Genomic DNA, 16,275 nt, shown 5'->3' on the forward strand with positions numbered 1-16,275 from the left:
CACAGCCCGACCTCACTTCCTGTTGCAACCAGGATGTGACGTTGAGGTGTTTGTTGGGAAGCTGGCAGAATGGCAGATACGTTATACTGTGTATGCTCTGTCACACGCGTCATGGCGCAACTTGTTCCTGGTTTTGGCACTTTCTCCATTTACAACCCGCACATCTATATAAACGTTTACATTTCAAATATAAAGTGCTGACCCCACGGCCATGGATGTAACAAGTTGAATCGCTTCGGACTAAGTACCCGTATCTTACGTATTGTTCAATAAAAAGCATTTGAATCCGATTGGCGGCCATTTGTTCATAGACTGTGTAATGTATAATGTAATAATGTATCAAAGTGCAATACACCTCCCAACCGATAGGGTCGCGTATTTGAAAGCATATGAAGGACATTTTTTTTTAATGGCCACCGATTGGATTAAAATGCTTTTTATTGAACAATACGGAAGATACGGGTACTTAGACCCAGGGGTTCTAACTTGTCACATCCGCGGCCGTGGGGTCAGCACTTTATATGTGAAATCTGAACGGAATGGAGAAAGTGACAAAACCAGGAACAAGTTAATTGCGCCATGACTGTCATCAGATTCAAAACCGCTTGTTTGATTGATTGATTGATTGATTGATCGAATACTTTATTAACTGTTTGCCCAAAAAAGCACAGAAATCAAAAAGCACAGAAAGTACAGTTCTATACAAGGTCTGCTAAAAGGATACACCCAAGAAAACACAATTTCTTGTTTCCATTGGGGTCCTGTCATGTGTACTCAATTCATCAACATTTAATGACAGATAAATATACAATACTATGCAGAAAACATCATATAAACGATTAGTACACAAAAAGAAAAATATGTACAGTTAACAGTTGGGGGTGGGGGGGCAGGGCCCAGGGGCATTTCTGGTGAAAGGCTTGGACTTTTGACAAGGGCCGGTTCCGAATTGCAGGCTGCATGCAGCCACCTGTAAATGTGCTCTTTTAGAGCGGTTTTGAAGGATTCACACTTTGATGTATGATAGTATGGCATTCCACATTTTGGTGGCATAGCAGTAGAACGAATTTAACTCCTTGCTTGAGCCAAATCTGTGTTGAACGTGATTTGTGGAGCTCCCTCTGGTGTTGTGTTTGTGTACGTCTTTAACGTTTTTGAAGGTACATGAATGCTTTGTGGTGTAGTATAGTGCAGGGGTCTTCAACCTTTTCAGGCCAAGGACCCCATAGCTGAGATAGAGATGAAGCAGGGACCCCCTCTATATTGTATAAAATTGTGTTTCAGATAAACTTCTTCTGCTCTTTTTTCCCTCTATACCTATAACTCTTTGCCAAAAATAGCCGATCTACAAGCTCACAACGCCTCGCAGCGCGAGGCGTTGTGAGCTTGTAGATCTGCTATTTTTGGCTAAAGTTCTCCTCAGAAAAGGGATGTTAGGGTTCAAGTGGTTAAGGTAAAAAAAAAATCATATCACACAAAGATTTGGCGGACCCCCTGTAGTAACTCTGAGGACCCCATAGGGGTCCCGGACCCCCTGTTGAAGACCCCTGGTATAGTGTATTTTGTAGACCAGGCCCATTGCAAGTTGCTGTATCCGTCCTCTACCCTGAGCCATCCCACCCTAGCAAAGTGAGCAGGGGTTAGATGAGCTTAACTATAGTATTCATTGTACCACATTTGCTAAAGTTATCACAAGAAAAGAGGAAATTACCTACCTGGGTTCCAATCTTTCCAGTGATAAAATTGCAACTAAAGTAATCAAAAAAATTCAACCGAACAAGATTTTTGTACAGGATCTCCTCAATGGTCAGTGGTCAGTAAGAATTACATTGAGGACTTATAACAGGAGCACTCGTCCAAAGTCACTTGGACTATGCATGCAACCACCATAGCACCACGTGACATAGGCCTCAAAAAGGCTCCAGAAATCCCAAAACAAACTGGTAAGGCTACTGCTTGGCCTCACATCTACAACTCATTTAACCTCTACTCACTTTGCTAGGGTGGGATGGCTCAGGGTAGAGGACAGAGTACAGCAACTTGCAAGACCAGGCCCATGTACCCGTCAAACTACTTCACAAACGTCAATGACGTCCACAATCACAACACCAGAGGGAGCTCCACTAATCACGTTCAACCCAGATTTGGCTCAAACAAGGGGTTAAATTCATTCTCCTGCTATGCCGCCAAAATGTGGAACACCCTACCAACAGTCTAAAAGGAGTGTAAATCCCTACTCTCCTTCAAAACTGCTTTAAAAGAGCACTTACAGGTTTTCTTTTTGATTTTTAACTGTTTATATGATGTTTTGCATAGTATTGTATATTTGTCTGTCATTAAATGTTTCGATGAATTCAGTACAAAGGACTCCAATGGAAACAAGCCATAGGCTTTCTTGGGTTTAAAATCCTCTTAGCAGACCTTGTATTGAACTGTACTTTCCTGTGCTTTTTTTGCAAACTGCTAATAAAGTATTCAATCAATCAATCAATTAACCAACGTCCAAATATTGTTTTTAAAGCCTTATTATTGTCATACTTATAGACACCTTAAAACATTATACAAACACTAAAGCTATGAAAACCAAAATAATCCGTGATGAAGTGATTGAAGTCTATAACCTAGAGCTTATCTATTTATTTGTTCCGTCTTTATTTAATGTTTCCAGTTTTGTAACTGCATTTTGTCCTGTTATTTGTAAATGTAATGTTGATAATTTGTCAATAAAATAATAATAATAAAAAAAACAACAACATTATACTGTGTACAGATTTAAAAAAATTATACAAACATACATATAATTTATTTGTACTGGGCGTAAATATATAGTAGCCTATATCAAACAGACAGACAGACAGACAGACAGACAGACAGGCATATACAGTAGGTAGTTATACTGTATTTATTTGTATGTATGTATGTATGTATTTATTTATAGGTACATATAAATATACATACATATAATTGATATGTACTGTGTAATATATATATAGTACAGTAGTAGTGATTTCTATTTCTATTAATTGATTGTACTTTCTACTGTTGTACTTCCTGTTTTACAATCATACTTCTGAATGAACTGCATTGCGATTCGCAAACCTCATTTTTCTTACACTTTTAATAACTTGTGCATTTTTAAAGGTGTACATTTAATCTGTTCATCTTCTTTCGAACTCCTTATGATTGTCTCTGGTTGTTTTTGTGCATTTAGTTTTGTCCTCATCATTATTTCCTAATTTTCTTCTATTTTGTCTAATCTAGGCTACCAGAGGTGTAAAATACCTAAGTAGGCCTACATTTACTCAAGTACTCTGGCCTCCTTCAGTACAATTTTGAGGTCTTTTATTTTAGTGGACAATCACCAATTTTCAATACATCTCTGAGGAAAATGTTGTACTTTTACTCCAATACCTTTATTTGAAAACTTTAGTAGGCTATATACTAGTTACTTTGTAGATTAAGTTTGTAACTTAAGCTTTTTGAAAAGCTATTTGAAAATACAGGCTATTTTCAAAAGATTTGTATACATTTTGAAAACTTGGAAATGGGACATTCTGCATAATGAGTACTTTTACTTTCGGAGTCCTGTTGTGTATAAACATTTCTGTGTAAACATTTCTGTGTTAAATTAATAACACTAATAATAAGTCCTGTTACAGGACTTATTATTAATATTATTCATTTAACACAGAAATGTTTATTCTCGCCTGAAGCCAGATTCATACTTCGTCGCACGACGGTGTCGTGCGCAGCGTTGCCATTGTTTGTGAGAGAATTACGCAACCAGGTCTATGAAAACATAAAAGAAGCAACTACGCCACTTAAGCACTTTAAATATATACAACGGCCATCGGCTAATTGAAAATAGCCAATCTACAAGCTCACAACACGTCGTGATAAGCTTGTAGATCAGCTATTTTCAAAAGTCTTGAAATAAAATGTGGAATATTTGGAATGTTTTTGCAACATTCTGACACAAATGCTTTTTTGGGGGGGAAACAAGCCTAAATGATCAAGTACACGTTAGAAACCAGCCCAAAAAAACGCAACCAACTACCATTTTTTACAGGCAACTTTACAGAAAAGGAAGCCCAAAGTCGCTTATAATAAGCCGACATGGCAACGCTGGTCTTTTTCGACGCTCGTGCGTCGAAAAATAGCCGACCCACAGTAAAACTAAATCACGTCATGTCGTATTTTGTTCTGCCTAGCAACCGGTGCCTAGCAACGGAGAACAAAGGATTACATAAAAAAAACGACTTATGTATCGGGCAAGAAGATCAATGAAGATCGATATCACGACGTTTCTATAACCTAATATTAATGTAAAAGTAGGCTATAGGTAGGGTAGGGACATGCTAGTTTCATTTTCCAAGCAAAGGCAAATAATACAAATGTGTTTATATAAATACATTTGCAGTGGTGGAAAGTAACTTATCTTAGTAGGCTAGCCTACTGTACTTAAGTAAATTTTTTTAAGGTATTTTTACTTTACTGGAGTACTTCCAATTTGCAATACTTTTACTTCAACTCCACTACATCTCAGAGGCAAATATTGTACTCTAGATCTGCTATTTTCAAAAGATTTTAATACATTTGAAAACTTGAAATGGGACATTCTGCATAATGAGTACTTGTACTTTTGGTACTTTACTTTTTAATGCCAACACTTCTGTACTTTTACTCAAGTAGAGTACATTTTGAATTCCAGACTTTCACTTGTAACAGAGTATATTTCTATATTGCAGTATTGATACTTTTACTTAAGTAATACAATTTAGTACTTTTTCCACCATTGCCAATTCAACACAATGGAAATGTAATATACTTTTGAATTATTGTCGTATAAATGGATACAAAAACAAAATTGCTTTATTTTTCCTGATGGATTATTTTTCTTCTGATGAATTGAGGAGGAAATTCACCTTTGAGATGAAAAAGAGAAAAGAAGAGCCACACACACGCACGCACGCACGCGCACACACACACACACACACACACACGCACGCACGCACACACACACACACACACACACACACACACACACACACACACACACACACACACACACACACACACACACACACACACACACACACACACACACACACACACACACACACACACACACACACACACACACACACACACACACAGAAACATCAGTTATCAGTGTAGTCAGTGAGTTTATTTATATATTTATATAGTACTCTCCCATTTTTACTACAACATACCCACACAGCTTAATTACAATTGGTGGTTGGTGTCAAGTATTAATAATAATAATAATTGTAATAATAATAATAGCAATAATAGTAGCAATAGTTAAGTTAAAATATAATGTTAGAGCAATAAACTTTGTACAAAATACCCTGCATATTACTGACGAGTTCTGAATCAAATTACAGTCAACTACAGCTTGTTGTGACGTCAGATTTAACAAAATGACATCATCCTACTGGTTATTCGAACTAAGCACCACTAGAGGGCGTAGTTCACTGTGTTTTTTGCCATTTCAAAGTCTATTCTCAGATTCTCTCCAAAGGAAGGTTTGAAGGGTTTGTAGAAGCATTACAAAAAACACTTTATCTGGACATTGAAAACATAACAAAAAGTCTGAAACATTGTCTCAAGCCCCAATTTAGCAGTCTGTTACTAGTGCACCTCAAATGGAACCATTTGTGGTTTCAGTAATAATTGAGGGTTTGATAAAAAACAAAAACAAATACAGACAGTTACTGTAGGTCATGAAGTGTGTGTGAGGAGCAGTCTCTGGCACCTCATACATTTTGGACATTCACAGTGCATGTTCACCTAAACACACACACTTTTACACATAAAAAAAAAAGGTGCCAACTGGAACCGAAGCTGGTTCTTCAGAGTGATGCCATAGCAGAACCAAGGTTCTTTACCTTATCTTAATGGTTCTATAAAGAACCCTTCACCACTTAAAATACTCCATCCAACAGGTGTTTAGGGGGTATATACTTTTTCCCCCCCTTTACATCAAATCTCTTTGTTGAAAACAACCAGAACAAGCTTGCACGTTGTTAGCCCTGAAACATGACTGTCATTAAGCGTCATGTGAACCATGGCTAGCACGTTGTGAACTTGGAGGCTGGCTATTTTCACCCCAGAATAGGGCCGCCACTAAGGGTTGAGTGGTTGGTTACAGGTGACCAAAATAATACCAAAAATGGTTCTTTGAGGAGCAACGAATGGTTCCTCACAGAGCTTTGCCAAATTAAAGGTTCTATTTCTGGTTGTGAGACTGGAACATTATTTCTGAAAAACTACAGAAAAACCTCACAGGGTTTGGACTTAAAGACATTGGTTTTGTGTGAAAGTTCTCCCTGTCTTTTTATTAATGTGAATGTAATGACTGTCAATTCATGTAAAGAAAAGTAAATGTTGACGCTACATTGAGACCAAAGTATAGAATTAATGTATGTCTGCAGTGAGTTCCAAAAATGACTATGCAACATCCATACAATTGCTTGTTTTTGCCAGCTTGTTCGAAGAAGAGTTGCTGGTCTACAAACAGACAGAGCAACTAGTCGACGTGTTCTTTCCTTTCTCTCTATTCCTTTAGCATTTTACAATGTATAATGACCAGAATTTCCTCACAGGGTCCAATAAAGTTGATCTTATATCTTATGTAAATATAGCCGATGTCACTCTTAGTCTCCTAGATGATGCAACAGGCATAGAGTACTAGGTAGTACCCTAGCTATAGTAGTGTCCTTCATAATCTCCTATGTACTTCGCTATATACTGTCATCCTAGTACCTTACAGTATGTAACAGTATGTTACAGTATAATATCTATAGATAGGGTCCTAGCTAGTACCCATGCTCGAGTCCTACCGGGTCCCTGGTGATTGGTCAGGATGTCGCCAACACCCCCTTCCCCTAAAATCTCATTGTTTTTTTGTTTTTTTTACAAAAGTTGATTAAACATATTTAAAACATGGGTGCAAAGACATGCAGCAGAACTGGCCTCAGGGTGCAACAGAGAATAGTATTCATAATAATAATCATAATACCACTACAAAATAAAACAGTATCTTAACAGTTGTGAAGTCAGAGTAAAGATTGCAATTGTGTTTTTAGTAAAACAACGTGAACATGTTTAAACTGTCCATGCAGCAGCCGTCGATAAAGTTTGGTACTTTCGCTGACAGTGTATTGTTGTCGTGGGTTTAGTGCAGTGGTTCTCAACGGGGGGGGGGGGGGGGGGGGGGGGTCCCAATAAGTTACTGATAGTTTGGAACTGAATGGACCGACAGATAGTGTACAAAAGGAACAGAAAAGGCTACACTGCAAAATCGTTTAGAGTGACCAAATGTAACCAAATCATCAAGGGTTAGGGTTAGGGTTCCATTTGTACACTCTCAGAGTTACAGACCCATAAGGGTCCATTTGGTTCCTAATAACCCCCTGGAACCCCCACAAGGACCCCTGGGTGTCCCCCAGACCCCACGCTGAGAGCCACTGATACAGTACAGTATACAGTAATTGTGTAGCAGTGACAGTAAAGTGACAGTATAAACGTACCAGTGTTTCTCTTGCATTTATTCAACAGTGGTCTTCCACCACCACTAACTGGGAGCTGACCAGCACAACCACAGTCTTCTACTTTGTGGGCAGCGTGTCAGTAGTGTGGTGGGCCCTAGGCTGATTTTGTCGTTTTGTTTTCCAGTTCGGATTAAAAACACGACACAGCTGCAGCTAATCAAATTAATGATGGATTTAGGTGTGTCCAGAGCCATGGTTGTGCCAACATGCAAAGCATAGACAGCAGTCAACACTGTTGACTCAACCGTATTGTCAATGAACCTAAATCTAACAAACCCATTAAGTGGATTAGCTGCAGCTGTGTTGCTTACATCTCGGTCTGAGGTCAGTTTAGCTGCCATAATTATTATTTTGTCATTATTTTGTTGTTTTCTTTATTTCCTATGTTCACTGATATTTTTGTTTTATTATGGGAAGAGTATTGTTTTACGGAAGTGCATTCCGGAATTCTTTATATTGTGCCGGGGGGTACTTCCGTAATGTAGACGGACAGCGTTTTGCTTGTGTGGCAGCGTGATGCTGCCACGCAAACAAACAAGTTATTATGTTTCTTCATAAGCTTGATTGATTGATTCATTTTGTTTGTCGCTGTTTCTTTGGGCTTCCTTTGGAGTTTGTTGTAAATAATATGCAGCCAGTGAGGTAAATTAGTTTGAAGGGTATTTTATTTTTATTACATTCATATGTGTTATGTGTGTTTACGTTATGTTTAGTCTGAACATTGTTTATTTTTGTGTTTCAACCAGTTTGACGTTGGCTTGTTGACAGTGGCGGAACAACTGAAAGCCGCGGCGGTAGGCACGGCATACTGATCAAGCCCCCCCCCCCGCATGCGCGAAAATCTGCGGGTTTTGTGCGGATTGTGTTCGTTTTAGTGTTACTTTATTTCGGTTTTAGGGTTAGAGTGAGCTTCCAACAGTGTATTGAGGTGCCTCGAATATATTTGCAGTTCCATGTAAGCTGGTGAATCTCTGGGAAAGTTGCTGAGAGGCGGCCGCGGAGAGGCGGAGAGGCGGAGAGGCGGAGCACGCAAAGTGCGTCTAATTCTAATAAAATAAAGGTCCATGTGATCCGACGGCCCGGGCCCCCGGAGTCCCGGGCCCGTAGGCGGCCGCCTACCTGGCCTACCCGGACGCTCCGCCACTGCTTGTTGATACCTGGAACTCTTCCAGGTATCAACAAGCCAATGTGTCAACGTGTTAATAAAGCCACCAGTAAAGACAGAACCAACTGACTCAACTCAACTGTTCAATGAAGGCAGTGATAGTCAATCTTATGCAGCTGGCCATATCTTTACCCTGTTGTCGTTTTTTAACCTGAACTGGAACACAAACTGTACAATCAGTCTAGGGGGTCATCAATGAAGCTGTATATCACATTCACACTAAAGCTGATGTGAAACCCAAACATACATGGTCCTCAATAAAAACCATAGAAGAAGAAACAGACGGACAGACAACCTAACAAACTCTGGGATTGGTCCTCCCTCCTGGTGACAACACAGGGGGCGGGGCTTAGAGCGGAGTAGCTTCATATTGTGTTCATATGAAACAAAACAAAAAACACAACGTTGTGAACGATAATATTACTGCAAGTGTGCTTGAGAGACGTAGACAAAGAGGGGAGGAAGTGAGAATAGAGATTATATTTTCAGTCTATAAAGTATTGTGTATTTGAGCATGTGACGCGTGGACCGTGTGGACGTGAAAGTGTAACGATAATAAAACCATTAAATGTCTTCAGCGTTCCTCTCCTGTCCTCTTCTCCTGACGATGCAGAGACCCTGTCCACCTGTCCATCTCACAACCCACTGAATGGGACATTATCGCGTTTTATCAGACCATTGAAACTAACACTTTACTTAGATAAGTCATCTCCGTCGGTAGGTCAGTATGTCTCGATAACACGCGATAAATCGCGGGTAGGTCAGTATGTCGCCTACACTTCGCCCATTCAATGGTCTGATAAAACGTGATAATGTCCCAATCCATGCATTGATAGCGTCCGAATCAGGTGTCCATCCATCAATCCTTCCATCAATAGGCTCTATGCACAGCAGCCATATTATCACTTCCTTCACAGGTGTTACCAATGATACTAATGAAGGCTCTGTTCCATTTAGTGTAGCACAGTGGTTTCCACAACCCCCATAACTCTGAGAGTGTACAAATGGAACCAAATGGACCCTTACGGGTCAATTTGGCTCCATTTGTACACTCTCAGAGTTACACACTCGTAAGGGGCCATTTGGAAACCTCTTAAGGAACCATGAGGGTCCCTGGACCCACATTTTAGACCCACCGGTGTAGCAGAGTGTTTCCAGTGAGCCAACATGCACAATATCAGCACCCTGACTCTGTTTGACCAGAATGGAACAGAGCCTTCATTAGTGTCATTGGCAACACCTGCGAATGTCTTCACACTATGGCTGCTGTGCATAGAGCTCTATTGGTCCGAGGACTCAAATGCTCTTCAGTCTGAGAAATGTCCTTCAATCCGTCCGTCCATCTATCCATCATCCATCCATCCAAACACTCAAATGTTCGTCACTTTCACAGGAAGTCAGAGAAGTTGTCCTTCAATCCGTCCCTCCATCCGTTTGTCCTTTGCATCTGTCCATCCTCTCCCTCCCTCCATCCAGTCTACCACATATAGGTCTTGGAGGTGTCGATCTGCACCCCGCCGCCCGCCGCTCCTCCTACGCCCCGGGCCTCCTCGTCCCTCCTCTCCTCCTCCTCCTCGTCCTCCTCGTCGTCCTCCTCTCTGTTCTCGTCCTTGTCCTTCTCCCACAGCGTGATGAGAGGGGGGTACAGCTCGTTGAGGGGGATGGAGGTGGCGTGCTGGACGTAGGTCTTCAGGGAGTGGCCCTTCCCCGGGACGCGGCGGCCCATGAACACCAGCAGCAGAGACATGAGGGACAGGGCGAACATGGAGCCTGATGGAGAAGACAGAGGACAGACATATGGACATGTTAACACATTAACACATCCACCGCCAAGGGCTAATCTCAGAATGTACTCACCAGTGCCAAGGTTTTTTTGTTGTTTTTTGTTTTTTTTCACGTCGCCATAGACCTTGTTAAAATCCATAAAAGTGATCTCTGCTTTGTTTACATACATCGCCGACATCTGCCTGCGTCTCCCACTCAAGACCACGTGTCAAACGGGGCAGCCATGTTTGAGTTCTGACCGTTTATGTTAACATGGGAAATGCGAGGAGAAAAAAACTACAAGGGTTTAAAATGGACTTTCAGTGTGTGCCTTAGAATGGAGGCCGACGGGAAACGAAAAACGGGATCGCAAATAGTCCCGACTTCCGGTGGTGTTACACTGAAAATGGTCCGTGTAGAAATTGTATTATTATTATTTTTTTCGAAAAAAAGGAAAAAGCACCCGGACCGTAGGGCCACGGTCTCGGCGCTTAACAGTTGGATTTAACGGACCGTAGGACTACGTTCTTGGCGGTTAATGTGTTAAGACCGGGAAAGAATCTGTGTCATTTTTAGATTTCTTTGGCTAGTCAAAAATAGCAGATCTACAAGCTCATAGCGCAGCACCGATTTTTGCAAATATTTGAATATATATACATTTTTAAAGCGAACATTTGTAACTCAAATCTTTGCTTCTGGGGATTCCTCTTCTAAAACTCCTAACAGTTTTCTGAAAACATGTTGCTTTAATATGAGTGGTTCCCAAACCTTTTCATGTCAAGGACCCCCAAAAATATATGTATTTGGCCACAGACATCTCCAAATATTTTGTTCCAGGGAAGATTTGAGTTACAAATGTTCCCTTTAAAAAAAAAAGAATCAAATATTTGCACTTAAAAAACAATAGCAGATCTAAAAGCTCATATATCTGAAGGACGCATTGTGAGCTTGAAGATTTGCTATTTTCAAAAGATTTCGATACATTTTGAAAACTTTAAATGGGACCTCTCTGCATAATGAGTATACTTTTGGTGCTTTAAGTACATTTTGATGCCAATACTTTTTTTACTTTCACTCAAGTCAATTTTGAATACCGAACTTGTAACAGACTATTTCTACAATATTGATACTTTTACTTAAGTACAAAATGTGAGTACTTTTTCCACCACTGATAAACGGTACTTACATGTAAATGTATATTCATGTATACGAATGCTGTTCATAGGCCTGTCCCCGACTAAGTATTTCTAGTCGACTCTGATCGACCAAATGTTGCCTATAGTCGACCATTAGTCGACTATTAGTTGACTAATAGTCGACTAATGCTACAAAAAAAAATATTGATTTGCATGATTCGACTGAGATTGCCAATCTCTCAGTCGATTCGAATCATGCAAAAAAGATGTTATGCAAGAGAGGAACATTCCATTTGGGCTGTAGGGGTGCTTAATGTCTGATTTAACATATACTGGTTTCTACCAATAAATCATGATGCATATCCTATTTCTTCAAACTATTATTTAATTAACCCTTTAAGACCTGGAACGCATCTGTGTCACTTCTTGATTTGAGCTAAAAAGCATTATTTTACACTTTGGCTATTCAAAAATAGCAGATATACAAGCTCATAGCGCGGCACCGAGTGCCGCGCTATGAGCTTGCAGATCTGCTATATATGAAAAATCGAGAAAATGTGTGCAAATCTTTGAAAATATACATTTGTAAAGCGAACATTTGTAACTCAAATCGATGCTTCTGGGGGTCCCTGGAACAGTTAGGAGGTTTTGTTCATCATTGATAAGAACAGCTGAATGGACCTCCAAGCTCACAATGAGGTTGGAGGTCAAAAGGGGGTGGAGCCTGGAGTCAGGAAAACCAGCTAACTCCACCCCCCTTTGCTGGAGTTAGCTGGTTTAGCAGAAAGTTTGAGGATCCAATGGAGTTAGCTGGTTTTGTCAGAAGCGCTTTTTAATACTTTTCATTGGTTCAATATTTTTTTTTTACCAACACACAGACATAAAGGGTGTTCACTGGCCCTGATTTATGGGAAAAAAATGCAAAAGCATCAAAATGGAGTCAGCTGGTTCCTGCCGGACAGCAACAACAGTGGCGTGCACAGACATTTTGAGGGGCAGGTGCTCAAGTAAATTATACTTTTTTTTTGTTGACTTGGTCTGCTCTTTTTTCCCTCTACACCTATACCTCTTTGCCAAAAATAGCCGATCTACAAGCCCACAACGCCTCGCAGCGCGAGGCGTTGTGAGCTTGTAGATCTGCTATTTTTGGCTAAAATTCTCCTCAGAAAAGGGATGCTAGGTTTCGAGTGGTTATGGTAAAAAGAAAAATCACATCACATAAAGACTTGGCGGACCCCCTGTAGTAACTCTGAGGACCCCCTGGGGGTCCCGGACCCCCTGTTGAAGACCCCTGCTGTAAAATGAAAAATGAAAAAAAAACAAAAAAACTTTTTTTCCCCTTTTTTTTTTTCAAAAGGGCACTTCTGGTCAAGAGGGCAAAGGGCAGGGGCTCTAGCACCACCTAGAGTCTATCTGTGCACGTCCCTGAGCAACAATATATAAACGTATATTCGTGTAACATGAATGCTGTTTTATCTCACCCATGACGGCCGCCAGCGCCACGCGGCGGCTGCTGACGTGCTGAGACGCCACCACCTGGACGGAGAAACCCGAGTCCTTGGTGGTGAAGTTCAGACAGGAGGAGGTGTGGAAGGACGGGGACGACGGGGACGAGGAGGAGGCGGGGGAGGAGGAGGAGAACGCAGAGGAGGGAGGGGACGGGGGCGAGGACGAGGGACGAGGAGCGGGGGGAGGGGGAGGAGGAGGAGGAGAAGGAGAGGAGGAGGAGAGAGGAGAGGAGGAGACGGTGAGACAGACTTGGTACTGGGTGGAGGGAAGGAGGTGCGTCAGGTTGTACTCCTGCACGTCCACAGGGACCTAGGGGGGAGAGAGAGAGAGAGAGAGAGAGAGAGAGAGACTATGATTATTCAGTTGTTGGGGAGTCTTAAAGTTGATTACACAGCAGTGTTGATTTCGTCTACTAAAACTATGAGGAAAAATGTCGGTCGTCTACCTTTTTTCACTGACGAAAACGAATTAAAAACGAAATAAAAGCTAAGCTATGATGACTGAAACTAAGACTAAATGTGCTGACCATTTCGTCAACAAATAAAAACTAGACTAAAATGTCAGTGAGGGAACTAGTGGAGAAGAGATCCAGCAGAACTAAAAGACAAGTCATTTTATGTTTGGTTGCGCTCGGGTGTTGCGTCTGAGCAAGGCATTTCATTCCTGACTCTCAGAGCCATCGATTTGACTGAGAGAGGGAGGGATGGGTGGATGGATGGATAATAATAATAATAATAGCTCATATTTATATCGCACTTTTCTTAAGTACTGAAAGTCGCTTTACATAAAGAAAAAGACGGAACCAACTTTAACCCATTAAAACCGTTGCCGTTTTTAATGGGTTAATAAGAAAAAAACGAAAACAATAAAGACAAGGCTGTATGGATGGACTGACTGACTGACTGACTGACTGACTGACTGACTGACTGACTGATTGATTGATAGATTGATAGGTAACCTTGGCGGTGTAGCTGATCTGGGGGTTGTCTATGTGCACCGTGGCACTGGTCCAGCGGGGCAGAGGGACGGGCAGGTCCCCCCCGGATGAAGCCTCTCTGTTGGGGTACAGCCTCCACTCCAACACCACAGACTGGGCGTGGACCACCTGTAACACCACACGGTGAGAACAACATCACAATCTGTCTGTGGTGGAAAAAGTACTCAAATGTTTTACTCAACCCATTAAGGCCCGAGTCCGATTCTTAAAATGTTTTCTAAATCGTTTTTTTGAAAAAAAATGTAAAAAATATTTTTTCACGATTTTTCAAAAATAGCAGATCTACAAGCTCGTAGTACATTTTGACTCAAATCTTTGCTTCTGGGGTCCCTATTACAAAATATTTTGAGATGGGGGTCCGCGGCCAAATGCATATCATTTTTGGGGTCCTTGACATGAAAATGTTTGAGAAACACTGATATTTAAAAAAAAAAAACTGTTAGGATTTAGAAAACATATTTTTTTGTAGAATCCCCCAGAAGCAAAGATTTTAGTCAAAAATATAAAACAATATATATATTCAAAAGATTTCCACAAACTTTCACGATAAAAAAGAAATTAGCAGATCTACAAGCTCATAGCGCGACACTCGGTGCTGCGCTACGAGCTTGTAGATCTGCTATTTTTGAATAGCCAAAGAAATCTAAAAATGACACAGATTATTTCCCGGTCTTAATGAGTAAATCAAAAATTGAATAAAATCAATTAGTATGATTAACCAATTAAGCCCTATTTTATACTTTGTTGTACAACAGTCTAGCACAAACATAGCAAAAAGATCCGATCTACAAGCTCACAGTGAGATGTAGATTAAGGTTGTGAGGTTGTAGATTGCCTCACAACCTAATAGATTTTCATTTTTGAAAATCTATTATTATATTAAAAATCTGTTATTTTTTATACTTGATTAAAATCGATTACTTCATTTAACTGTTGGGCCTCTCATTCATACACGCCGCAAACAGCTGATCTATCCAATAACAGCAGTCTGTCTACCTTGGCCAGAACCACCAGGGAGCCCCCTGCAGGGCTGGAGTAGTTCCCCAGCCACGGCTCCTCTCGGCTGGGATCGTCTCTCTGCCTGCTCCCCTGGTCGGACAGCACGCCGCCCTGGTGGTCGACAGACACCGACACGCTCCTGGTGTCGGCTCCTTCTGCGTTCCACGCTACACATGTATACAGACCTAGAGGGAGAGAGAGAGAGCGAGAGAGAGAGAGAGAGAGAGAGAGAGAGAGAGAGAGAGAGGGGGGGGGAGAGAGAGGGAGAGCTAATAACAGATGCTGCTGCGGGTAGGCTGGGCTGTAATAGGCTCTATGCACAGCAGCCATATTGTAAAGAAATTGGGCCTCTTCTTACATCCTTCACAGGTGTTACCAATGATACTAATGAAGGCTCTGTTCCATTCTGGTCAGGATGCTGATAACGTGCATGTTGGCTCACTAGAAACACTCCATTTTGGTTCCCAAATGGCCCCTTATGGTGGGTGTGTAACTCTGAGAGTGTACAAATGGAACCAAATGGACCCGTAAGGGTCCATTTGGTTCCATTTGTACACTCTCAGAGTTATGGGGGTCCTTGAAAATAAGACAACCACTATGCCACACTGAATGGAACTGAGCCTTAATTAGTATCATTGGTAACACCTGTGAAGGAAGGCGCCCAATTCATTCCCAATATGGCTGCTGTGCATAGAGCCTATAGTATGTATTGTATGTAAATTCTATGTCAATTATTTGCAGTTGTGGATAATACAACATAGGACATCTAATCTAATCAGTAGTCGGTGGTGTGATATTATTCCAGGTGAGGTACCTGCGTCTGTCGGCTCCACGCGTTCAATAATCAGCGCTCCGGGTTCAGACACTCGCTGCTTCTTCCTGTTCCTGGTTAAGCCACGCCCTTGCTCCGATATGATTGGCGCTGCGACGGCCTCTGAGGTCACCTGACGGCGAAAGAGGGAAAGAGAAGGTGTTTCATTGGTTGACGGGGAACCAAAAACAAAGCCTGAGGTCTGTGTATCACCAGCAGAGCAGTTTTGCTAGTTTTAGTTTTAATACAATAATGTTTACAATGTCATCAGGTCTTAAACACATGTATTTTACCACTAAGACCCTATTTACTTCATT

At 41.2% G+C, this 16,275-nt stretch overlaps 1 protein-coding gene across 1 annotated transcript in view; it reads right to left on the reverse strand.

Annotated features, from left to right (window-relative positions):
• Positions 1-10,219: 10,219 nt before the first annotated feature.
• Positions 10,220-16,275, reverse strand: part of LOC311053224 (leucine-rich repeat neuronal protein 1) — a gene marked incomplete at its 3' end in the record, with an annotated part of 16,706 nt that continues 10,650 nt past the window's right edge. The window contains 5 exon segments of the mRNA XM_084068681.1: positions 10,220-10,512; positions 13,124-13,460; positions 14,110-14,256; positions 15,145-15,332; positions 15,962-16,091. Coding sequence (XP_083924807.1) covers positions 10,220-10,512; positions 13,124-13,460; positions 14,110-14,256; positions 15,145-15,332; positions 15,962-16,091 — 1,095 coding nt within the window.

The sequence above is a fragment of the Gymnoscopelus microlampas genome (genome assembly GCF_963454915.1).
Source record: "Gymnoscopelus microlampas genome assembly, chromosome: 10".
Taxonomy (NCBI): domain Eukaryota; kingdom Metazoa; phylum Chordata; class Actinopteri; order Myctophiformes; family Myctophidae; genus Gymnoscopelus; species Gymnoscopelus microlampas.